The 26,280-nt window shown below is 39.7% G+C and overlaps 1 protein-coding gene across 1 annotated transcript in view; it reads right to left on the reverse strand.

Moving 5' to 3' along the window:
* Cpa6 (carboxypeptidase A6) overlaps positions 1 to 26,280 on the reverse strand; it is a 339,815-nt gene that overhangs the window by 60,092 nt on the left and 253,443 nt on the right. The window contains exons 7-8 of the mRNA XM_008854783.2: positions 19,591 to 19,701; positions 18,484 to 18,574 (exon numbers count right to left, since the gene is read on the reverse strand). Coding sequence (XP_008853005.1) covers positions 18,484 to 18,574; positions 19,591 to 19,701 — 202 coding nt within the window. The remainder of the gene's footprint in view (positions 1 to 18,483; positions 18,575 to 19,590; positions 19,702 to 26,280) is intronic.

The raw sequence follows: 26,280 nt of genomic DNA on the forward strand, positions 1-26,280 counted from the left end.
ATGTGGTAAACACTGCCAAATATCTTTGCAGAGAAATTGGACTCATTTAGTAATCTCAATGTGTCATATTGCTATTTCTCCTATGCTGGTTAGTCTTTGTCAATCAAGAAAACATCCCACAGGCATACCCATAGGCCAATCTGATAGATTAAATTCTTCAATTGGAGTTACCCTGGAAGAGGGAACCTCAGTTGAGGAATTTCCTCCATCAGATTGGCCTGCGGGCATGTCTATGGAGCATTTTCTTGATTGTTGACTGATGTAGGAGGGCCCAGCCCACTGTGGTTGGCACTATTCCTGAGCAGGTGGTGCTGGGCTATAAGAAAAGAAAGCTAGGTGAGCATTCCAAGGGAGCAAGCCAGTCAGCAGTGTTCCTCTCTGCTTCAGGTCCTACCTGCAAGGTCTTGCCTTGAGTTTCTGTCTTGGATTCCTTTGATGATGGACTGTAAGCTATAAGCCAAGTAAACCCTTTCCTCCTCCAAATTGTTTTTTGTCAGTGTTTTATCATGGCAGCAAAGAAACAAACTAGAACATTTCCAAACTCTTCAAATTTTATTCTACTCCCTCTTTCATACATAGAGCTGTGCTGTAAAATAAGAGTATCTGTAGGTTCATGTTAAATTGCCAGAAAGAGCTGTTTTTATATGTCATTTTGCACATAAATAGATGGAAAACTATACTCAAAGAATAAAATTAGAAACTATTTCCTTGATCTGAACATTGAAGCAGCATTTTTTGCGGGGGGAGTCTTTTTGAGACAGGGTCTCCCTGTAGCCCCAGCTGTCCTGGAACTCGCTATGTAGACCAGGCTGGCCTTGAACTCACAGAGATCTGCCTGCCTCTGCCTCCTGAGTGTTGTGATTAAAGGCATGTACTACCACGCCTGGCGGCTGAAGCAGCATTTTAAAACAGTGTTCACGCAGAGTGTTGCATATATTAGATGTTATATCTGTTACTTTTCTTGAGGTTGTGACTAAATACTCCAAAGAAGCAACTTAAAGAAGTGCAGTTTGAGGGTCCAGTCCATGGTGGCAGGGAAGGCGTGGTCAAGTAGCTTTAGCTTATGGTGGCAGGGCAGGAGCTTGCTTACACTGGGGTAGATCAGGATGTAGATACATAGGAATGCTGATGCTCAGCTGGTCTCTTCCTATTTTACCTTTTTATTCAGTCTGGGACCCTAGACCACGGGATGGTGTCTCCCACATTCAGGATGGGTCTCCCTTCTTCAGGCAAACTTCTCTATTAACACTCTCACAGACACATCCACACCCACAAGAGTGTTTCTTAGGTTATTCCAAATCCAGTCAACTTAGTAATAAAGATGAACCATTATAGGTGCTTGATAAATATTTACGTATTGAGTCTTATGGCTCTATATAATTTTGCTAAATTGTCAGCGTGGCATAGCCAGGTGGCCTAAGTGGTTACAGGCTCTTAAATGGTATTTATCTCTAGGGTGCATTTCAATATAGACATCTTTTAAAAATTAATGCACTTTAATTCAAGTTTGGTGACACAGGCCTATAATCCTATCACTCAGGAGATAGAAGGAGTATTAGGAGTTCCAGCTCATCCTTGGCTGAATAGAGGTTTCAAGGTCAGCAGGGGTTATATGAGATCTTGCCTCAAAAACCCAAAACAAAGCAAAAATCATGCAACTTGATTGGGCATTCAGCTAACCACTTATAGGTTGTATGAGAAAAACGGATGCAGAATATGTATTACTAAAGGAAAATTTGATTCTTAAGGCAGAATTCTAAAATTAACTTTAGAAAGCGCTTAAAAGAATATGAAACAAACAATGCCAATTCCAGCATTTCGGTAGGTTTTCAATATGTTCAATATGTGGACTCATATTTTATGATTGGTAGAGTTGTAACCAGAATGAAAAAAGTTATATACAGTAGATCCATTTTCATTTTTTTTTTCTGAGACAAAGTCTTGCTATGTAGCCCAGGCTGGCCTTGAACTCATGATTCTCCTGTTTCAGCCTTCGAAGTATTCAAATTATAGAATATGCCACCATACTCAGCAATGACTCGATTTTGTATCATAAGCTTTAAAAAATTATTTGTAGAACATTTTATCCATTTTGGTGTCATTACCTTTCCTGTTTCCCTATATTGAATTTTCAAAATGGAAAGATTAGACTTTAGACCAAAGCTGTGCTTTGTGTCTTCTCTCTGTTCATGGGAACCTAGCAACTGATCCTCCTGCAAATCTTCCCCCACCCACTTTGTGCTGAGGAGTCATGAGCCTTGTTGTTCAGACCAGACCTTTTCAAAACTCCAGGTCTATATCCAGCAACTCATTACATTTCTTTCCCTCAATTACCATAAAAACCTCCCACCCAGTGCTCAAAACCTGGGGTTTGGTTTTCAGCAAGTCCTCCCCCACTAGGTGGCAAATATTGTTAGTTGATACCTTTGTCCACCTGTAACTTCAAACAGAAATGGAGTCGGCTCGAACACCTCCCTCTCCCTCTGAGCTTCCTCTTTTCCATCTGTCTGGTGTCTTGGTGAATGTTACCATCTCTTGTGTGTACCTTTCCTTTCTGTGCACAATTACCTCACCTCTTGGATTATAGTCCTGCTGTATCTTCCTGACATCTTTGGCTGACACTCCTGCTGAAGTGACACTTAAAGATCAGTCATTTTCTTCCAGCTTGAGAAAACTTTAAAGGCTCTGCTATGGCTTAGGTAAATGTCCCCTAAAGGCCTATGTCCTGAGGCTTGTAGTCCACGGAAAATTGGGAGGTGGTAGAACCGAGACGAGGTGGGACCTAGGGGACTCTACGCCCTTGAGAGGCACTGTAGGGCTCCTGTCCTGTCCTTTCGCTTGCAGGCCGTGAGGTGAGTGGTTTTGCTTCACTGTGTGCTCCTGCCACGATACACTGTCTTGCCATAGGAAGAGCAAAGGGAACAACACCACTGTGGGCTGAGCGCTCAGAAAATATTAGCTAAAATAATGCTCTCTTTATAAACTCAACTCAGTACTTGCTAAAAAACATAGCGCTGATTAGCACAGGTTCTCAATTACCCAGCATTTGTCAAACACCTCTACCCAAATACCTGTAACAGGCAAAGCCACCACAGACTACAGGCTCAGAGTTTCCTTGAAATCTCCGTTCTATCTTCAAAATTTATGTGAATTACACATTTCACTCAATTATATATTTAGGTTTGTTTTGACAAAAAAATAATTCTCCTTTCAAACTCTTTCAGTGGAACTGATAAACCCTGAGGGTGTGCTATGATTTTTCGTGACTTCCTCTGTGACATAACCTCATATACTTATAATGCTAGTTTGAACATAATGACTTCTAGACTGAAAGCTGCAAAGCTTGGCATGGCACAGGCACTTGACATATTGGGCATGCGTGCATGCCTTGGGCACATCCTCTCTCCCTTTGCCTAGCCTTGCAGGGTCTCTTGCTGTTCTCACTCCATCCTGTCCTATCTTAGGTACTATTCTTCAGGCATCCATGTGTTTCTGGAATGTCCTCTTGACAAATGTATTTCTAATATTCAAATCTACTGCAATTTCCTCTATGAAGACTTTTCTGACCTTATTGAGTGTCTCAACCATATCCACATATATTTCTAACAGTGTATCTGTGATGGGTAATTTTTATGAGCCAATTTGGCTAGGCTATGGTGTCCAGGTAATATTTGGTTAAATGTTAATCTGAATGTTCCTGTGAGAATCTTTTTGGTTAGATTAACATTAAAATTGGTAGGCTCTAAGTTGCTTAGTTCTATTTAAAAAAAAAAACCACTTAATTCTTTATGCAGTGAAGATTTATTTACATTTAATATTCACACTGTTATATGCCACATTTGTCTAAAAATGTAGTCATATTCTTAAGTTAGGCTTTTTATTATATTTTGAAAACAATGTCTTCAAATGAGAAAATATGACTCGAATCCAAATATCTATTTTAAAAAATATATTTGGTATCCAGAACCAGCATGTTCTCTCAAAAAGTCAGTTCGTGTTGCTTCTCACTTCAGAACCTTCTGGTTGTTTCTCATGCCATCAGAGCAGAATTGGAAGTCCTTGCTATGCGACAGACTACATTACCTTGTTCTGACTCTTTCTCTGGATTTATCTTGCACTCCTTGAGCCCCCTCAGCCATTCAGCCTCACGTGATCTGTCAGAAGCACTCTATAGGTGCTTCTAGCCTGGAGACTACACCACTGTTCCAGCTGCCTGCATGGCTCTTTCCCTCACCTCTTCATTCTCAAGTGTCATCAGAGTGGATTTCTCTCTGCTGCCTATGACAGCATACCCACCCACTTCTTGGATTCTCTCATAATTTTTCTGGCTATGATTTCCTGATCTACCACAGTCCGACTTGACTTGTTTTATTCATTGTTGTTTTCTCTATAATCAGCTCAATCAATAGCAACTGAGAAAATGAACAAATGAATTCAGTCACGGATCTGATAACCTCTGAGGGGATTTCTATAGAAAATGTATTTGATTTTTTTCCCCCATGTTATGAAAGAAAATATTTTTTACATTAAAAATCTAAATCATACTTTTTTAAAAGATAAGTAGAATTCTTTATTTTTCCCAGGTTTTTTTAAATAAATTTTTTTTTGTATTTCATACAGAACAGCTCAAAAACTCTCAATCATATTCATACCCCTGTCACCACTGACACCCTCTCACAGCCCCACACCCCCAGTGGAGCCTATATACTTGCTCATCCCTGTCAGGCCCACTGGATTGTCGGTGTCCCTAGACATTCCCCAGTGCAAGTCTGTCCACTAAGTCTAGTCAGCCTCTCTAGAGTCCCTTGTTTTAGGATGATGAACTCTTCTTCATCATCCAGCAGCAATCAGTTGCCAACATTCCTTCAGATAAGATTGAGGTTTGCTCTTTTCCCAGTTCTGTACTAGGTTGTTGTCTGCCTGAGTTTGCATGGGACTTGTGTATGCTGACACCATTGCCATAGAATCACATAAGCAGGTTCCCAGGAGCTTGTAGGACTCTGTTTCCATATAGTCATGCACCTCCTCCCTGGCTCTTATAACCTTTCTTCCCCCTCTCCTGCAATAGTCCCTGAGCCTTGGGTGGTGTTGCAATATTGGGGGTCCTCGGGATGGTGGGTGAGGCGACGGTGTCAGTCCGACAACATGCAGACACTGGAGACCAGGTTCTGTGACACAGATCTAAAGTTCATTAGGAAGTGCAGCAGGCTTTATAGGGAATAGGTACCAATCACCAGCTCCATGAGTGCCACCATAGCCAATCACTTTAAAGGTGAGGCCAGCCATCATTGATGAGGGACTGGGCAGGCTTTGTACAGTGAGAACAAAGAAATGGGGAATTCACTGGGTGGGGCAACATGGGGCGAGGGTCAGGCCACCTTGGAGTGTGCTCACAAGGCTTGAGCTGATGATCCTGTGGGTTCATCGTGCCTTTACCAAGGCCGCCAAGTAAATCCCTAAGCCAGGACTCTCCTTAGGGTGGGAGAGGTTTAACAAAAGAAAACGTTTTTGATTTCTCTTTCACTAGAGTTCTGCATAGTTTTGGAAGACAACATGAAGGCTCAGTGACTGCTCTCATCTCTCGTCACTAGTCAGCATATTACAACTTTTAAAAAACAATTACAAAAATGGTAGATGAAAAGGATACCATTGTTTGCCTATAACTGCATGTAAGAATAAATCAAGGGATTCTTTAAGAATTTCACTGTGTGTGTTCATTGTACAGAGTATTGATTCTTACTATTGTTTTGGGGCTTTTTTTGTTTGTTGGTAGCTTATACTGGCCTTGAATTTATAATCCTCCTGCCTTAGTCTCCCAAGTGCTGAAACTATAGGAGCATACTACCAAATCTAAAAAAACATGTTTTTTGATGTTTTGAGACAGGATCACTATGTAGCCTAGGCTGGCCTAGAATTCATGATCCTTCTGCTTTAAATTCCTAAGTATTGTGCTGGGATTACACCAACTGAGGGTTTTTTTTTTAATAGCAGATAAATTATTTCAGAAAGAGTGGAGATTAAAAATAAGAATATAAAAGGGAATTGGAGATCTGAAAATGAGGAAAGTATTCAATAATGGTAATCTGGGGGAAGCATAATGCTGCAATGCTTATCAAGTGTTACAAAAAGTGTAAAATTATCATGACTTTCCAAATGCAAGTGATGTGACAGGAGAAGGGCTATTAGAAAGATGTGGATTGTTTTTGATGCAATCGGACATGTAATAGTACTAAAAAGCAGCTGTTACGGCAGGAAAAGGGTTAGTAGACACGAGGTTTGAAAAAACTTACTGTCATGCTCAGGGCAAGAGTTGAGGCCTGTCAGAGCCTGAGCAGCATGGAAGAGTTACCTGCTAAAGCAGTAAAATTACTGGGCTTAAAAACTAATTCCAAGTTCCAAATGAGCCCAGGGTCCCAAGAGCAAACTGCCATCACTCTGTGCCTCCATTAAAAATATAGCTTTTATATGTTGCTTTCTTCAGTGACTTTCAAACTAAACTGTTTTCAACTGTTTTGAAACTTTTCCATCCTTCTATTAAAAACTTCAGCAAAGACATTATTCATAATGTCAGAATGGATGTTATTACTTACATATTTACCCACATGAATGGTGATAGAAACAAACATTTTGTGTATACCACAAATAATTAGTACTAAACATTATTTATAAGCTGTGTTCATGAAAAGTTCATTTTGAAAAGCATCTGGGCATGTCATGAATGAGGACTGTAAAATATAAAATAGGGAGGCCAAATGATGTTTGCATATAATCAGCAGCTAGATTAGAAAAAAAGGAGCAACTTCATAAAAGATAAAATACCTCTTTTTTTTAGTGATGTATTAGCTGGAAAAATTCTGTGTGAATAAGAAAAGAAAATGGAAGTTTTTTGTTTTCTCTTTAAACTTCAGAAACACAACTTTTTCTTTGTAGTTTTGCTTGTGAAGAATGAAGTTTTCAGAAATCTGCTTAAGTTTGATGAGTTAGTCAGAGAAGCACTGAAAAGAATTAACAATCTATTTTCTAGCCAAGGAATGCTACTACTAATGGTGATAGTCCTAGTGTTTCTAAAAGGTGAATTATTTTGAAAGGACAACTTAACTTGGTAGAGGGTGATGGAGTAAGGGAAAGGAGGGATAGCAGTAACCAGAACACAAAGTCAAAGAGAAGTGAAGCTGTATGTCAATCCAATGCTCCATTAAGGTCATAGACAAGAACTGGGAAATGAAATGTTCATGGAAGATTCTCTACTGGTCATGTTTTCATGAAAGAGCACAGAATACATTATGGCTAGTTTAGGCAGAAGGATTTCTTTTAAAGTAATGTAGTGAGTGTCACTTGGAATCACGGTGGAGGAGGGGTCCTCTATCTTGAAACTTCTTGGATGATTTCAAGAAGGGAGATAGGAAACAGCATATTTCAGGGCGAGATTGCGATGGGAAGCTGCATCTCATATATCACACATTCCACTTTGGAGTTCGACAGTAAGGGTCATTGAAACCACAGGAACATGACCTCTGTCTTCCTTCCACATTTCCTGTTACAGGGCTCTAAGCTGGTGGAACCTAAATTGCATCCATGTCCCTAGCTTAAGGGATCTAGGATGTGAAGTCCACTTTTTTGGCCTCAGCAATATAGAAGACATACTAGAGAGAGGTTGGGATGGACAAAGCATGCCTGTCTGCAGCATGCACTAAAGACTTCATTCCAAAAGAAACTTCAGAGAAAAATACATTAAACAAGGAAAATAGAAATATCAATAACACACTTCTTCCTAAGTAGCAACATTCACTGTCAGCTCTCCCCCAGATGCCAACAGGGCTATTCTTTGGAGCTAAGAGACCACGTTTCAAAAAAGAGTGGTAAATGTCAAAAAAGATTTTTTATGTGTAGGTGTGTGTGTGTGTGTTTGTCTGATTGTGTGCCACGTGTGTGCATGTGCCTGCAGAGGCCAGAAGAAGGGTGTTGGATGCCATGGAGTTCAAGCTATAGGCAATATGAGCCATCCAGTGTGAGTGCTGGTAACCAAATTTAGGTCTTCTTCAGAACTACTGAGCCATCTCTCCAGCCCCAAGTTACATGTTTTTCTCTTGAAACTCTGATATTATTATTTTTAAGATAGTGTTACTTGGAGGGAGGCAGCAAAAAAGAAAGTGGCCAGACACTGGTATAAGCTATATGATGAGAGGTAGAGGAGACTGTCTTAGACATGATTATGGTGATGATAGAGGGCTCTACAACAATCAATAAGATGTAGGGACACTATTAATTCAAACTGCCTTTATGTCAAAAATAATAGCTGAATTTTCTGGCAATATGACAGAATTGTGGTGTGTTGATAAAAACTCCTGTTATAAACACATTTAAATGATCAAGAAATCAATTTAAATATGGAGTGAAGGTCTCAGAAACATCCTAGAGAAGAGCTGAGACATGGGTGGGTTGTTTGCTGACCCCCCACTCACAGGCTCACTTCACTGGATATGTTGGGGAAGCAGGGGACTGGGATTCAAGTCCTCAAGGTACAGGAAGCAGGCACAAGTCCTTGAAGTATATGATACTTTTGATGCAAGTGTGGGCTAGATAAATATCTGTAGGAATGGAAAAGCATTAAGCTTTGGCTGGGGGAAAAAAAGCCTCCTTGAAGAATTTGTCACAATGTTGCTGACTTCACGTGAACCTCTAAACTAAAACTGTGGACTATGGCCCATGTGCAGTTGTAGCATCTGGGGGAGATCTTCATTTTTTACTTCTTACCATACATCTACACTATCTCTCTCTTGTGTGTTGTGTAAGTTACTTTTCTGTTGCTGTGATAAAACACCATAGTCGAAGGCAACTTGTAGAAGACAGTTTATTTCAGCTTACAATTCCAGAGGGATGAGTCCATCGTGGTGGGAAGGCATGGCAGGAAGCCTAAGGCACAGCAGCTGGAGCCAAAAGCTCAGGGATCACATCTTCAGCCACAAACACAAAGCAGAGTAAACCGCAAGCGGGGTGAGGCTTTGAGCTCTCAGAGCCCACTCCCAGTGATGTATTTCCTCCAGCAAGGCTGCACCTCCTAAACGTTCTGTGATCTCCCCCTAATACTGCCACCAACTGGGAGCCAAGTGTTCAAGCATTTGCACATGTGGGGGACATTTCTCATTCAAACCACCACCCATATTTCAGAATTTTGGACGGAACAGCCCTCTACTCTTTTGCTATCTAAAGTATTCCTCTGCAGCCACACATTATTTAACTCTGTATACACTGGAGTAAGAGTGACTATTCATGGCAAATTGATCCTAGAGAGTCAGACCTGTGGTTACAAATGGGGACATTGGTGGTAGCCAATGTAACTCAGTTTGTGGGTACTTTGAAGCAAGTTTCCCAATTCTTTCTTAATTATTTCAATAGGGATAATATCTACCAAGGATATGATATTCATGTTATGCCTTTAGCACACAAGGTACCCTTAATAAGTGCTAGCCATACATCAATAACAACAGCTGGCAAACCTCTTATGATGTCAATTTCCAAAGTTCTAGAAATTCGTATATATGTATATATTAGAACAAAGAATATTTCTTTTGTATTGGTTATAGCTGAATGGAATGGAATAATCCCATGATAATTTCACGCAGCACTGAGGTTCCATTGCATCTTTATAGAACTCAATGAACATACACAATACAAGTAGGAAAAATTATTCTAAATAAGTTTCTCAATAAAGCCTTAAGATAGAACTTTTGGTTAGCTTCCTATGACTCCTCATCTAACTCTGCTTCTACATAAACAAAATTAATGAACAGAGTGGTGTTTGCAAGTGACAATTTTGCCACCTGTGTCTTTCTCATGAGTGCATAGGTAATTCCAGAGAATGTAGAAGAAAGCATAACATATATATATTTAATATATAATGTATATAATTACATTTTCTCTATTTTGTGTGTGCATGTGGTGTGTAGGCAAGCGTGCGCCATGGCACACATGTGGAAGTCAGAGGACAACTTCTGGGGATTGGTTTTCTTCTTCCACCATGTGGGACTCAGGGATGGAACTCAGATCATCAGGCTTGGTAGCAAGTGCCCTTACCTACTGAACCATCTTGCCAACTGTGGGTTCTTAACTCCTTTAATAAAAAGCACAAGTAGGCATCATATTTAGTTCATTGACTCTCTAATTTTAAAATTTCTCTGACTTTCACAGATGTTAGGTGACACCTTTTCACATGAAATCAATAATAAAGCAAAGAAGAAGCTCAGCCAACAGAGTTTTTTCACGTTAATATTTCTCCAGTTCCCAAATAATTCCATGAAAATCAGATGTGAGCTCATTAATTCTTTCAGGACTTTCTGATACAATTTATAGCACTTTGGGCATAGAAGATGCATGATTATTTTTGTTTTGATCTCAAATAAGCTTAATGTTATATGTTAGAAGCATCCCTAGAGGGGACAGGAATCCTAAAGGCCAAGTTCTACCATCTCACTGATGTCTATTCTTATTTGCACATCATTCTCAACCAAAGCTATCCAGATCTTCTCTATAAGTCTCCAGTGATGGAAAGCCTCTGTCTCAGGAGGCAGCACATTCCTGCTGTGTGTTCCAGGCCTCAGTTTACCTTGAGTGTTTCCTGTGGATTATTTCTCTCCCTCAGTTTCCCTTGAGGCCCAAAGCAGCACTTCCTTAGGCCCCCAGGGCAGAGCCAATTCCACAAATTTGAAGTCACACTGGACACCTCTAATGGCCACTGCTACAAAACACTAAAGAGAATTTATATCCTTCCCAAGGAGATTTGATTAAAATCCCCAATTCCCTCTATAGACAATCTAGCAATGTTACTTACTACCTCCCCCTCCCCCCTTCTTGTCCTAGATTTAGCCTCTGAAATTCCTTATATTTTCAGAGCAGTCTGCTTAGGTTCGCAGAACAGTTCTCTGCAAACAAAAGCCCTAGAGCTGGAGGAATCAGCCTCTTAGGAAGCCAGTGGCCTCCTATTGTTATTTCACAGGCTTTGGCTAGAGGCCAACAGCATGTAGTGGTTTCTCTCTTCACCTCAGATCATCTATCAAAATATCTGCACATCCAAAGCAGGTCCTCCTTTTTTTTTTTTTTTGATAGAGGATATATATAAATGCTGTTTTCTTCATTGTACATGTAAGTTTATAGTATTAGGTAAATGAGTATTCCAAAGAGAGACTATATTTAAATAAACACCAAAATGCTCCTAAATGGAAATTAAAAAAATCTTTTAAAAGACCTTCATTCCTTGCTTATTTTTATAATATCTATAAATCACATACTATAAAATTCACCATTTAACAATGTACAATTCAATTTAAAAATATTATTTATGCTTGCCAGGTGTAGTCCCAGCACTTGGAAGACAGAGGCAGGTGGATCTTTGAGTTTAAAGCCAGCCTGGTCTACATAGTGAGTTCCAGGACAGCTGGGACTATAGAGAAACCCTGTTTCAAAAAGACCAAAAGTATTATTATTTTTATTTTATGTGTATGAGTGTATTGCCTGCATGTTTATTTGCACCATGTTGTGCAATGCCCACAGAGGTCAGAAGAGGGTATTGATCCCTGGAACTGAAGTTATAGATGGTTGTTAGACATTATGTAGGTGCTGGGAACCAGACCCACATCCTCTGCAAGAGCAGCTAGTGCTCTTAACCACTGAGCCTTCTCTCCAACCCCAATTTTTCTTCTATTTTTTTTAACTTAAAAAAGTTACTGAGAATTTCATGCATGCATATAAGGTGTTTTGATCAAATCCACAGCCACTCCCTCCCCTCCAACTCCTCCCATATCTCCACATCACTTTTTCCTGACAACTTCATGTACTTTCTTTTTTTTTTAATGGAGCTTTATGCTACTCTAACAGTCCCCCCTCTGAAGAGGTGACCCTAAAATCTTTTAGGGATTAGATAAGAGCTCCCAAATACTTTTGATATCTTTGGCCTTTGGAACAGAGTATGCTGCTAAGAGGCCCAAGGACATTTTGACTTTTAGCGAGGAAACTGGCTACTTTTCTTTGGGATCTTTTTACCTTAACGGGTCAGACAATTCTTAGCTCTTATTTTTATCACATCATCCTCTGAAGAGGTTACCCAAATTGCTGATGGGGAATTGGGATGCAACCCCATTTAAATATATATGTATATATATGTTGGGAAACCCTGCTGTTAGGGTTGTAGTTTCTCCATGTCCGGATAGCCCTGAGGGGCTCGGTGCCAAATGGAGAAACTCCCCTTTCCAGCAGGGGGCCTCCTGCTCTCTTCCTGGCTCACCTTGAAGTGTGGCCAAACACAGATGCCTTATCTGAAACATGACCTCTGGCATAGAAACTACCAGTTTTTTTCTATATGATGATCAGGCATTGCCTGATAGTCTGGAAGACAGAAGCCCACTACCACATGTAAATAAAGCATACTATGAGCACCTATCAACTGAGGCTTTTGCTACTGCCTCCACACTATAAATTCTCTAGTTCTCCCACTGAATAAACGGAGCTGTTTCACTGTGTCTGGGGCTGTATCACTGCTGTTTCACTGAGCCTGGGACCAGCCTCCCCGGAAGGCACTGGCCATTCTGACCCCGTTTGCCACTTCTACTCTCCCTGCCCTCGTGGGCCGGTGGCCAACGACCCACGAAGAAAGGGAGAGCCTCCCACAGCTGGCCCGAGCCGCCCTGCATATATATATATATATATATTTACAATCACTACCACTGTCAGATTCTAAAACATTTTAATCACTCCAAAATAAAGCCCTTTATCAGCTGAGACTTATTCCCCATTCTCTACTCAGGCCAGTCTTTGGCAGTTGCCTATCTGTTCTCTGTCCCTGTGATTTGCCTGTTCTGGACATTTCATATAAATGAATATTCACAATAGTCCTTTATGATTGGTTTATTTTACTTAGCACAGTGTTTTCAGTGTTCATCTTTATTGAAGCATATATCAGTGATTTATTCCTTTTTATGGCCAAATTATATCCCATTATGGCACGAGACCAAAATATGTCTCTACCAAATCTGAAGGATTGCTGAGTTAAAGACAGTTAAGGAGAGGTGCAGAAAAGCTCTCCTTCTTTCTTCCTGTTTGCTCAAAATAAATTTGTAAAGATGTATCCCTCCCTTCTCCTCCAGAAATGACAGAAATCTATCACTGGAGATGCCTGTAGAGCTTTATTTTTGGGAGTCCATGGCAAAGGAATGTACATAGCAAACCTTACAAACCCACTTGTGCTTACTACTGGCTTCCTTCTCTCTACCTTCCCACCTCTGTGAGAAGCAGCTGCTTTCCTTTGTTTCATTCTTTTTTTTCCAGTTCGCTTTTAAATTCGGTATAAAAAAAGAGTAGGTTTCATTATGATGTTTTCATGCATGTATCACTGTAGGTTGTTCATACATACCCCTCTGTATCCCCTACATCCCTTCTCCTCTCTTTGGAGGTTCCCTTCCTTCCCCTACATAGTCTCCCTTTCATTCTTATATGTATATATATGTATGTATATGTATATATATGTATATTCTGCATATGAGAGAAAACGTGTTCATTTCTCACTTATGACACTTAACATGCTGCTAGCTTAACATCCATGGTAGTACTTCTCTAAAATATATTGTTCTTGGTGGGTGGTGCTGCATGAACTGGAGTTCTAAGCCACTGTTCTGAGTTACTTTTGCTTGGCATTTCTTCTGTGCAATGTGAGCCTCTTGTGCTGATAAACGTGCTTGAATTCCTTTTATTAATCTGTCCTTTGTTACAGGAGTCTGTCCCAGCTACACTCAAGAATGCTCACAGGGAGTACTTCCCTCCTCCCTGGCAGTATTTTGGTTATCCAGTCATTAGTTGCTAGAGATTAGGCTTTTACCCGTTTTGGCTACTGCCAGTACTACTGTTATGAACATTTACTTGCAGGTCATTATGTAACGAACATTTTCATTTCTCTTGAGTATTTATGTAGGAGCAGAATTGCTATGTCATACGGAGTTAGATGCCTAATTTCTGAGGAATCACCAAGCTGTGACTCATTTCACAGCTCACAAGCAGGTTTGAGTCTTCCAAGATTTTTTCTACTCTCACCAACATGTATTACTATTTCATTATAATCATCTTAGTGGGTATGAGGCTGTATCCTGCTGTATTTTTGATAAGTGTTATTGAGCATCTATTGAGGTATTTATTTCCTTTGAGAACCTTTGAAGAAATACCTGTTTAAATCTTTTTCTGTGTTTTTTAATATTTTATTTATGATTATTATTTCATCTGTATGAGTGTATGTAAGTGCACCTATGTCATGCAATGACCATGGAGGTCAGAAGAGGGTATCAGATCACCTGGAACTGGAGTTACAGACAGTTGTTAGCCACCACGTGGGTACTGGGAATGGAACCCCTGTCCTCTGCAAGAACAATTGGTGCTCTTAACCTCTGAGCTATCTCTCCAGTCCCTTTTGTAGGTTTTTAAAAATTGGCTTGTCTCATTGTTGAGCAGAGAGAGCTCTTTTATATTTTGATACAAAATATAGATATGTTCCTATATTATAGATATATCCCTTTATTAGATATATGAGTCCCTGTATTATAGATACAAGCTCCTACCTTATAGATACAAGTCTTTGTATTATAAATGCAAGTCCCTATATTATAGACACAAGTCCCTGTATTATATATGTGAATCTATTTATTATAGATACAAGTTGCTATATTATAGTCACAAGTCTCTGTATTATATACACAAGTTCCTTGTTAGAAATAAAATTTGAAAACATGTTCTATTCTGTAAGTTTTTCTAAATAGTAAAGTTTAGGAACTCTTGGGTGTTCTGGGGTCTAAGCTTTGCCTTTCCTCTGGATTTGTTCCAATTTAGAAAGACCAGTGCTCACAGTACAGTCCAAAGAGAGAAGAAAGAAAAACGCACAGTGATTAGCAGAAAGTAACCTGCCCAATTAACTTTGGCAAACGCATGAATAAAATGCACGTATTTACTCCCAGTTTGTAGCACTGCTCTGACTTGTGTCCTTTGCTGGACTTTCAGAGCCACAGTATTCATTTTGTGGCTTGAAGGTGCCCCTAGGGAGCTGTGCAGTACTGGAAAGGTGTGGTGGTTTGAATGAAAATGTCCCCCATAGGCTTCAAGTATTTGAACATTTTGTCCCCAGATGATGGCGATGTTTTGGGAGGCTTTAGAAGGTGTGGCTATCCTGGAGGAAGCACGTCACTGGGGTTGGGCTTAGAGAATGCTTAAGCTTTGTCAGATCTCCAGTCAAGCTCATGCTTCCTGTGCCTATGTGATGATGTGAGAGTTTAGCTTCTGCTGCTCCTGCTCCAGCCACCTCCAGCCACCATGCCTACCTGCCATGATGGACTGTAACTCCCCTGGAACTGTAAGCTCAAATAAATTCTTCCTTCTATAAGTTGCTTGGGTCAGTGTTTCTATCACAGCAACAGAAAAGTGACTAATACCTGCTCCACATGTTTGCTCTAAGCTGTTTGTTCCACACCAGTGCCATATGGGATTCTTCATATGGGACTGTTCCACACTACTGCCATATGGGGTTCTTCAGGGTTTCCACAGTAAGAAGCAGTTTTATGTTCTGTTCTTTATGTCTGAGACTCACTGACTTAAGGAAAAAGAAACACTTGTATTTTTAGTTCGATGTTGACTCTACTGTTTTCACTGGTCCTGGGCATTTGAGTTATGGGTGTTCATTTGGAGCTTACTCAGGGGAACTCGTGCTTCCTTAACATCCCTGATCTAACAGTGGCTCCCTCAGCATGGTTCACTGTCTCACTGACCATGCACACAGTTGTGGGGGTAGACCTGAAGCTGTGAGGGAGGCAGACCCCATGTGCTTGTCCATCAGAACAAGTGAATTCACTGTGGAGACCCAGGGCTGATAAATGGTCCTAGATAGGCTGCCTGAATTTGCACACCTCTTATACTTACTTGTCTTTTCAAGGTCTTTTTGCAAGTGAAGTTCGACATAATCTTTTGTATGTCCTGAGTGTTAAATCACAGGAAAAATTTGAATGATTCAAAAATGTGGAAAATCAAAGGACGTCTAGTAGGGACTGCTATGGAAACTCAGAAATCAAAGAAGGAATATGCACGAAGGAAACATGCTGGGTTAGGAAAGAACAAAGAGCAGCAAGGCACGTCCCTGTAACTGGATATAAACAGCAGTCTAACTTTACACAGGCAGAGCTGGCTGCCTGCTATGGTTACTCAGCTCAGTTTTCCATTCTGTCTGTTCTAATGAGATGATTGTGGCATGTGACTGATATACACATGGATGCAGGAACTTGGTAATTAGTGAAACACCCATGTAATTGTGACAGTGATAATGTCTCCCTTCCCCCACAAAGAAAATGGAATTTTAAAAAATAGTGGAGGCTGGAGAAATGGCTAAGCAGTTAAGAGCACTTGACTTGCTGAGCAGTTATGAGGACCAGAGTTCAGATTCCAGCACCCATGTGAGGAGCCCAGTTCCAAGAAGAGTGGAGAGGGATTGCTGGGGTTTGCTAGCTTCCAGCCTAGCCAAGAAAACACGAACTCCAGCTTCATGGAGAGACCCTGCCTCAAAGGACTAGGGGGAGAGTTAGAAAGACATCCAGTGTCCTCTTCTAGCCTCATTGTGCACCTAGGAGTGTACACTCACACACATATGTGCAAACACAGACAGAGACACACCAATAAATAAATCTTTAAAAATAATCAGTGGATTAAAGGAGTATCTTAGTATATTTTGGTTGTTATAGCAAAATACCCTAAATTGGATAATTTATAAACAACAGAAATTTATTGCTCAAAGTCCTGGAGGGGAGAAAGTTCAAGATCAAGGTGTCAGACATTTCAACATCTGGTGAGGACTCCTTTACTCACAGATGCAGCCTTATAGCTGTCTTCACATGGTAGGAGGGGAATCAAGCTCCCTTGACCTCTTTTATAAGGGCACTATTCTGTTACTGAGGTTCTGTCCTCATGATGTAATATTCACCTCCAAAAGGCCCCTTCTCTTAATGCTACTGCACTGAAGGTTAAGTTTGGAAGGAGGGTGCAAACACTCAGACAGAGAGGTTATATGAACATATTATCTTAGTCTAGTTTGGAGGAAAGAATTTCTAAATATTAAAAGTCATGTATAATAGTACATAGTACTCATGTGGTGCTTCCTCTTCCCCATAAATTTAAGCACTCATACATTAATATGATTTCTCATTATCACATGAAGAAATGAAGCTGTTTCACCAGTTGGCTTGTTCAGAGGCTAATTGACTCCATTCAACATGTAGGGAAAGAGGGTCACTGGTATTTGGATCACTGTATGGAGCTTGGAAGTGGCTTGGGCATTCTATATGTATAAGTTCTTTAAACCCTGCAAGAATCTCATGAAATAGGATAATTTCACACATTAAAGAAAATCATATAAATCACTGAGCAGAATCCAACCATGTCTGTAATAATTTGGGGTTATATGTTTTTTCAGCTATTCTATGTTCTTATTCACCGGTTCTGACTGATTGAGGTCTGGTACCTGGAAGGACCCATGGAAGCGTCCGAGCCCACACTGTTATTCTGACACTGGTGGATGGGGGTAGTGGCAGTTAATACAGCTCCAAATCATGGTAGAATGAGGGAATTTCAATGGTCTCTATTTTAAAAGAGTTAATTACCGATTCTGCACAGGAAGAGTGCAGTACAATGCCATTTTCACAATTCTTCTCCTGTTTTTGCTGCAAGTATACTAACTAATGGGTTTTCTATCCCTCTCCACCCCAATACCTGCCTGCCTCTTTATTCTGTGAAAAGCATCCTTTCTTAAAACAACACTCTCTGTCTACATGAAAAGTAAGTATTGAATGAATGCAGAGGAATCCATTTCTGGTGTGAATGCCCAATAAAGGCATGGTTGACAGGTTGATAGAATCTAGCCATAGACAGGCCAGCTTTGGCCACTACACTACAGACGGATGGAATCAGGGTCAGTGTTGATCTGATGAGAAGTATGAAAACAATGAACCAGGTTTATACCACAAACCATGGGTTCCCGTTTTAGCTTCATGAATGGCAAGTATTCCTCAGTTTTCTGCTCTTACATCTGTGTTTAACTTTTCAGCTTTCAGGATTAGGTTGACAGAGTTAAGTCTTTGAACTTTTTTATATATTAAAAAAGTACTCTTTCATTTTCTTTTGTAAATTATAGCTATAACATACCTACCCATGCCTTTCTTTCCTTTTTTTCCATTTCATTTATTTATTTACTTGTTTGCTTGTTTGTTTATTGTGCTTGAGAACCAACCCAGAGCCTCACATATGCTAGACAAATGCTCCCCATCAAAGCTGTCCCTCCAGCCTTTATCCATGTCTTTATTAGGTTTTCACATACATAAAAGCATCAGTCTCCTGCTAGAGTCCTGCCTGGCTCTCATTTTGCAGAGTGGTACCTGTGGGGTCTTTGGTTCTGAGTCCCAATCAGTCCACACTTACCACACCATTTCACTTTCCAGTTGCGATTGGCATCAACTCCACGGCAGCGAAACCTAGAGTTCCTTGACCTTGTTTTTCTCCAGAATCGATCCTAGACACAATCAAAACAAACAGGCAGAGAGAAAAATATGTAAAAGGTGTTCTAGTTTTATTTCTGTTGCTGTGATAAAATGCCCAGACGAAAGACAACTTTGAGGATAAAGGGGTTTTTTTGGTTCACAATTTCAGATCTGAGGCCCATCATTTCAGGGAAGTCAAGGCAGAAAGTCAAGCAGTGAGTCACATTACATCCACAGAGAAGAGAGAGAATAAAGGTATTCTTGCTTGCCTGCTTAGTATGCAGCCAGCTTTCTCTTCTCTTACATACTCCATGGCCCAGCCCATGAAACAGTGCCACCCACAATGGTCTGGGTTTCTTATATTCACAAGCAAGGACAACCCCTAACAGACATGCTCCCTGGCCAACCTGATCTAAATAATTCCTCATTAAGACCCTTTCCAGGTGATTCCAGGTTGCATCAAATTAATAATTAAAACATCAAAAAATTGATAGTTAAACATCATAAAAGAATATTCACATGCATTTTAGTTGCTCAGTCAGTAAAGTCACTGTAGGGTGAGTTTCTCCATGCACAGACCAGCCTGAGAGAAGACAGAGGCCTGGAATAGCCCTGGAGATCCAGCCTTATGCTCTGCTTTCTGCCACCATTGTTCTATCTCTGATGTCTGTTTGCCTCATTTTTTTTCCTTTGGTAATTTCATACATGTATGTAATATATTTTGGCCATTTTTAACCCCTGCTCTCTATTACCCTTTCCTATACCCCTTGGCCTTATTTCTTTATAGGCAAAATTGAATGGGTTAGGAGAAATGAGTGATTTTTCATAATTTATTGGGAAGGAGAAATCTTTTTTTCTGTGAAATCTTAAGCAAAAGCAAACTACACAAACAAAATCTAAAAGACTGGTGCTCTGACTGAGGATAAAGCTAAGGCCTCTTGCATTTCTGAAATTCCTTAGTGGGCTGGCCAGCAAACTCCTTTCCTGGCTCATCACTGTGTTCTAACTTGCTCAGTCCCCTTTTCATTGGATAGGAAGAGCAACTTACATGAGTCCAGCTGAAATGGTATCCATCAACATTAAACACGGGCATAATGTAGAAATACAGATGATTCAACATTTTTCTCATGGCTGGGTCAGTCTTATAGGTCAGAAGGGCCTAAAAGACAAAGGAGACATTTTCTTTATGAGTGGTTCACAATTATGAGTTTAAGGGGGGAAAGAGTATGATAAATCTCTGTTCAGAGAAATACTAAACGCGTTGGGCTGATGACATCACATTCTTGAGGTTTTTTTTTTTTTTGTCGTCTTGAGACAGGGTCTACCTGTAACCACAAATGGCCTGGAATTTCTATGTAGACGAGGCTGACCTCAATCTCACAGAGATTTGCCTGCCTCTGCCTCTAGATTGCTGGGATTAAAGGCATATACCACCATGCCCAGCTCTTAATGAAACTTTTATCTGAAATTTTTACCAATATTATGTCAACAAGGCTGATTAAAAAATAGATTAAGTAGGTAACATCTTACAGTACTTCAACTCTGGCTAAATTTTTAGATCAGTGAAGAAAGTAACAATTGTAGGTATGGACTTGTTTTGTGGTTCTGGAGATTGAACCAAGACCTTTCCATATGCTAGGCAAGTAATCTACCTCTGCTATTCATCCCCAGCCAAGTATGAGTGTGCATATATATATATATGTGTGTGTGTGTGTGTGCTTATATATATGTGTGTGTGCATATATATGTGTGTGTGCATATATATGTGTGTGTGTGTATGTATGTGTGTGTGTGTGTGTGTGATACACACACACACTTGACTCGGGGCTGGAGAGCTAGTTGAGTGGTTAAATGTGTGTGCATATATATGTATGTGTGTGTGCATATATATGTGTGTGTGCATATATATGTGTGTATGCATATATATGTGTGTGTGCATATATATGTGTGTGAATATATATATGTATGTGTGTGTGTGTGCATATATATGTGTGTGTGCATATGTGTGTGTATATATGTGTGTGTGTATATATGTGTATGTGTGCATATATGTGTGTGTGCATATATATGTGTGTGTATATATGTGTGCATATATGTGTGTGCATATATATATGTGTTTGTGTGCATATATATGTGTGGGTATATATATATATCAATCATATATATGTATATATAAATCAATTTATTTTAGATTTCATTTACTTTTGGCCAAAATTATTATCTACATGCAGTTGCTCTCCTTTCCTAACACAATATCACATACTAGTTACATGTCATATGCTTGTTTCTATCTGTTGTAAAAGTCTCAAGCCTTGAAACTTATTACATGGACTCTATTCTCTCCTGACTTTCTTCAAAAATTTTAGTGGAAGACACATCTTTGTTCTCTTTATTGTAGTTCCCTTGAAGTTTTTGTCTCTGTGTATGTGCATGTGTGTGTCTCTATGTGTGTCTGCTGGTCTGTACAGATGCGCATGTGTTTATATGTATTGTGGAAGTCAGAAAACAACCTTGGCTGTCATTCCTCAGGTGCTGTCCACCTTGATTTTTCTCAGACATAGTCTCGCACTGGCCTGGAATTCGCCAAATAGTCTAGGCTGACTGGCCAACAAGTCCCAGGGATCCACCCGACTCCACTTCCCCAGTGCTGGGATTACAAATATACATGTGCATAGTCATATCTGACTCTTTTTAAATGTAGGCTCTGGGGATTGAACTTGGGTCCTTGTGCTTGCAAGGAAAGCACTTTACCCACTGATCTGTTTTCCCAGCCTTGAGGTCTTGTTCTTGTGATTTGGTTTAAATTTGATGCCAAGTCTGAAGATTTTGCATTATAGCTTTGGACTGAAATAGAAAACTGTACTATATACCAAGTCTGGACAAAACCCTCCAGAAACTTGGAAACCCATTTCTAAGGAAAAGAATTAAGAAGTTCTTTTACTGCATTCTTTGTCTGTGTGGGACATCTAGGAGTGTGGGAATTTTTTTGTAATGGATCTCTGGGGAGCTGGACTTGGACACAGTGTATAAGAGCTTTTTCATTTAATATCCATTTAGATTGTCTGAAATTTTTAGCATACTAAATGTATAATTCAAAAAAGGTTTAAAAACAGCTCCACCTTATTAAAGTATGATTGACAAACAAAAAGCTATATATATTTAATGTATACAGCTTGCTAAACGCAGAGGTAAGTACACTCTTGTGAAACCATTATCACAATCTATGCCATAAACACATCCATCACTGCCCAAACTTTCCTCTTGTCCTCTTTATTATGTACGGTAAGAACACTTAAGATATAGCCTTTTAGCAACATTTTAAAAGCACAGGATAGCTCTGTTCACTATAGGCACTATTTAGTATGGTAGATCTCTAGGACTTATTATGGAGAGCTGACCCTTTGCATTCTCTTACAGTACTGACCGATTTCCTCCCCCAGTTCAAGCCTTAAAATTTGAATCTTTTACATATAGTTATGTAGAATTTCTGAGTCTATCATAGGTGGTACCTATGGGGTGAGAATTCTATCATAGAGAGACATCTAATAATAAAAGGTGCTAGAAATAATCATCATATTACAAGTAATATTCCAAATATATGATTCTATTAAAAAAGTTAAGAACAAATTTAATTATATTATTTAATATTTAAAATTTTTATCTGTTAATTTTATTTTATGTGTATGAGTATATTTCCTGCATGTAAGTACACTTATGTCACTCAATGCCTGCAGACGTTAGAAGAGGGCATTGGATTCCCCTGAAACTGGAGTTACAGAGAGTTGTAAGCCACCACGTGGGTGCTGGGAATTGAACCTATGTCCTCTGTAAGAGCAGCCAGTGCTTTTAACCACTGAGCCATGTCTGCAGCCCCTCCATCTTAGTTTTTGAGACAGTGTCTTCTTGAACCTGGAGCTCACCAACTGGCTAGACTGGGTGACCAATGAGCCTGCTGTCTCCTCTCCCCTCACTCTTCTATCTCCACCCCTGGTACTGAGGTTATCAGTGTAAGCTGCAACACCCAGCTTTTACATGGGTGTGGGGATCCAAACTCATGTTTGGGCAGCAAGTGCTCTTACCAACTTGAACCATCTATCTGGCCCTCTTTTTCACTTCTTTAGGCTCAGTGGTAATTTGCTGGCCAGCTAGCATCAATAGAACTTCCATGTATAAGCAAAATTTCTACTAACTGTTTAATGTATCCAGTGTACAAATGCTGGAAATTTGTTTTCTTCTAACAAGCAGACTCCAATGTTTGGAGGAAGTCTTCTGTGAGGGACAGTAGAGGTAAGGCTTTGTAGTTGGCACGTTCTTCCCCTAAAGCAGCTCTGGCTACTCATGCCTCTCAAGACAGAAGGAGAAGAGATGGAAGGAGAAGTGAAGTGGAGCAAAAAGGCAGGAAAGGAGTAGAGACCTGGGGAGATGGGTCAGTCAGCAAACTGCCTGTTGCTCAAACATGAGGACCTGAGTTTGGATCTCCATTATCCACTGACAGCCAGGTAAGATGAAACTAGCCTGTAATCTCAGTGCTAGGGGAAGGGAGGATGGAGATAGTTCCCACCAACATTCCCATCAACATTACATTCTACAGTCCAGTCCTATATACCTTTGGCAATGTATGGTCTTTTTTGAAAACAGCAGTCTCAAAGGTATGAAATAGTATCCCATAGTGATAATATTGCATTAGTGATGTTGAGCTTTTCAATATACCTGATGGTTATTACATATAATGATGGTTATTAAGAGATTAAGTCTTAAATGTAGAAATGTCTGTTCAGGCCCCTTGCATATTTATTTAAAAAATCCAGATGTTTTTCAGCTAGTATAAGAATTCTTCTTTTCTTCTTTCTTTTTCTTATTCAACTCCTCTTCCTCCTCCTTCTTTCTCTTCCTCTTCCTTTTTCCTCCCCCTCCTCCCCCCCTCTTCTTCCTCCTCCTCCTCCTCCTCCTCCTCTTCTCCTTTCTTTCTGCAATGGTTTCATGTAGCCAAGGATGACCTTGAACTTCTGATTTCATTGCCTCCACTTCCTGAAAGCTGGGATTACAGGCATGCCACCACACTGGATTTATGTGACACTAGGAATTGAACCCCAGGCCTTGTGGATGTTAGGCAAGCAGTCTTCCAACTGATCTCTATTCTCAGCCCATAAGAGTTCTTTATAGGGGCTGGAGAGATGGCTCAGTGGTTAAGAGCACTGACTGCTCTTGCAGAGGACCCGGGTTTGATTCCCAGCACTCACATGGTGGGTAAGAACTCTCTTTAGCACCAGTTCCAGGGGAATCCAAAGCCCTCTTCTGACCTCCATGGCACTGCATGACACGGGTGCACTCAAATACATGCAGACAATACACTCATACACATAAAATAAAAATAATAAAATATTTAAAAAAAGAGTTCTTAGTAAATATCTTAGCTATTAACCACTTTTCAGATATGTCATCTCCATGGATTGCCTTTTTGTATTGTTGACTGTTTCCTTTGCTATGTAGAAGATTTTCCCTTTAACTGATATATATGATTTCCCAAAACTCAGATTACCTAAAGAAAATGGGTAAGTACCTAGAAAAAAAACCAACCAGCTTTCCAAGACTGAATCATGAAGAAATTAAAAAATTTGAACAGATCAATAACAAAAAGACCGAAGAAGTAATTGAAAACTTTCAACAAGGAAAGCTCAAGATCAAATGAATTTTATTTGCTTGTTTTGAGATGAGTCTTACCCAGTAGCTCAGGCTGTCCTCCTGCTTCACGGACTTGTGCCACAAAGTCTTTTTCTTTTTCTTTTGAGACAGGGTCTTCTTGTAGCCCCAGCCGGCCTGGAACGCGATATATAGACCTGGCAGGCTTTCATTTTACAGCGATCTGCTTGACTCTGTTTCCCCAGTGCTGGGATTAAAGGTGTGTGCTGCCAGGTTTTGTGGCCCAGTGCCACAAGCGCTGTTAAAATTACTCTTTTGATTTCATCTTTGACTTACTGCTTATTCAGAAATTCTTTTTCAATATTAAATTTTCAGCAAGTAGATAAAACATGGGCAGGAATATTATACCTATACTTCTTGATATATTTATCAAGTGTTTAAAGAAAATGGGACATATAAAACCAATGGCCCTTTATCACTCCCTGGTTTCATTTTCTCCCCTTCCACCAACACAATCCTTATCATAAATTATAAATGATCATTTCCATAAAGGCTGTATATTTTGCTATACATACAGGTTCATGAATATTGCATAATACTATGTATGTGCTGTAACATTTTATGCAAATGGGATTATGATATGTCAATATGCAGCCTGATTTTTCCCAGCATATTTTGACATTTATTGGGAGTGTTTATTAACTACAATTGCTAAATGGTATTCTAGAATAGGTAAATACACAATATATTGATCCCTTATTTTGTTAGTGGACAGTTAATTTGTACTTGATATTTCATTTTAAGTTGCAATGAATATTCTTACACACTTCTCCTATACATATCTAAGGGCTTTTTTTGTGCCTTTTCTTTATATTAAAATTTTATCTTGAAATAGGATCTCACTAGGTGTATGTATGTGTGTATACATGTGTATGTGGGTCCTTGTGCATATGTATGCATGTGTATGTGGAGGCCAGAGGTTGACCTCAGGTGTCATTGCTCAGTTTGTCCCCCTTGTTTCTGAGACAATGTCTCTTACTTGCCTGGAACTCACAAAATTTAGGCTAGACTGGGTGGCCAGAAAGCTCTAGGGATCTGACTGTCACTGAGATTATAAGTGCGTGAGCCTACACCTGGTCTTTATTTTAATTTTTCCATGTGTGGTTTTGATCAAATGCAATCCTCATGCTTGCAAGGGAACTACTTTATCAACTGAACTATTGCATCAGCTATTTTTGATCCTTGTTTCTTCACATTAATTTTGAAAACAAGGTCAATCACATTAAAAACCTTATTTTATATTTAGAGTGTTTTGTTGTTATCATTAACAGGTGTTGAATTTGAGCAAGTGATTTTTATACATGTGTGGACAAAGTATGCTTGTTAGAATACATTTCACTAAATCATTTTCTACTGTTAAAGCATCCTTGTATTCCTATGATAAACCTTGTTCCTGCTTGTCTCTAGTTCCACAGTTTGTTACTCTACTGTGATTTAGGAAGTTTTAAAAATATATAGTTGAGTTACTTCACTTAGTATAACAGTTTCTAGTTCCATCCATTTACCTGCAAATTTCATGATTTCATCTTTCTTTACTGCTGAGTAAAACTCCATCGTATAAATGAAACACACTTTCATTATCCACTGTCAATTGAGGGATACTTAGGGTGCTATCATCTCTTAGCTATTGTAAAAAGAGCAGCAACAAACATGGATGTACAAGTGTCTTTGCAATACGATGAGTTCTTTGGGTATATGTCAAGGAGTGGTAGAACTGGGTCAAATGGTAGGTTCGTTTGTAGTTTTTTTAAGAGTTCTCCACACTGCTTTCCATAGGTGTTGAACAAGTTTGCAGCCCCACCAGCAGTGGATGAGTGTTCCCCTTTCCCCACATCCTCTCCAAAATTTGGTATCATTTGTTCTCTTGATCTTAGCCAGTCTGACTGGCTCAGAAAAAAAATCGACATATGTTCTCCCTCATATGTGGATCCTAGAACCAGACTCTGATAAATAAGTATGAAACCAGACATAACTACAGAAACCAGGATAATAGAAAGGAAACAGGGAGGCAAAGGAAAAGAAAGAACCTGAAATAGAA

Source organism: Nannospalax galili, unplaced genomic scaffold (assembly GCF_000622305.1).
Source record: "Nannospalax galili isolate Female #2095 unplaced genomic scaffold, S.galili_v1.0 scaffold247, whole genome shotgun sequence".
Classification (NCBI taxonomy): domain Eukaryota; kingdom Metazoa; phylum Chordata; class Mammalia; order Rodentia; family Spalacidae; genus Nannospalax; species Nannospalax galili.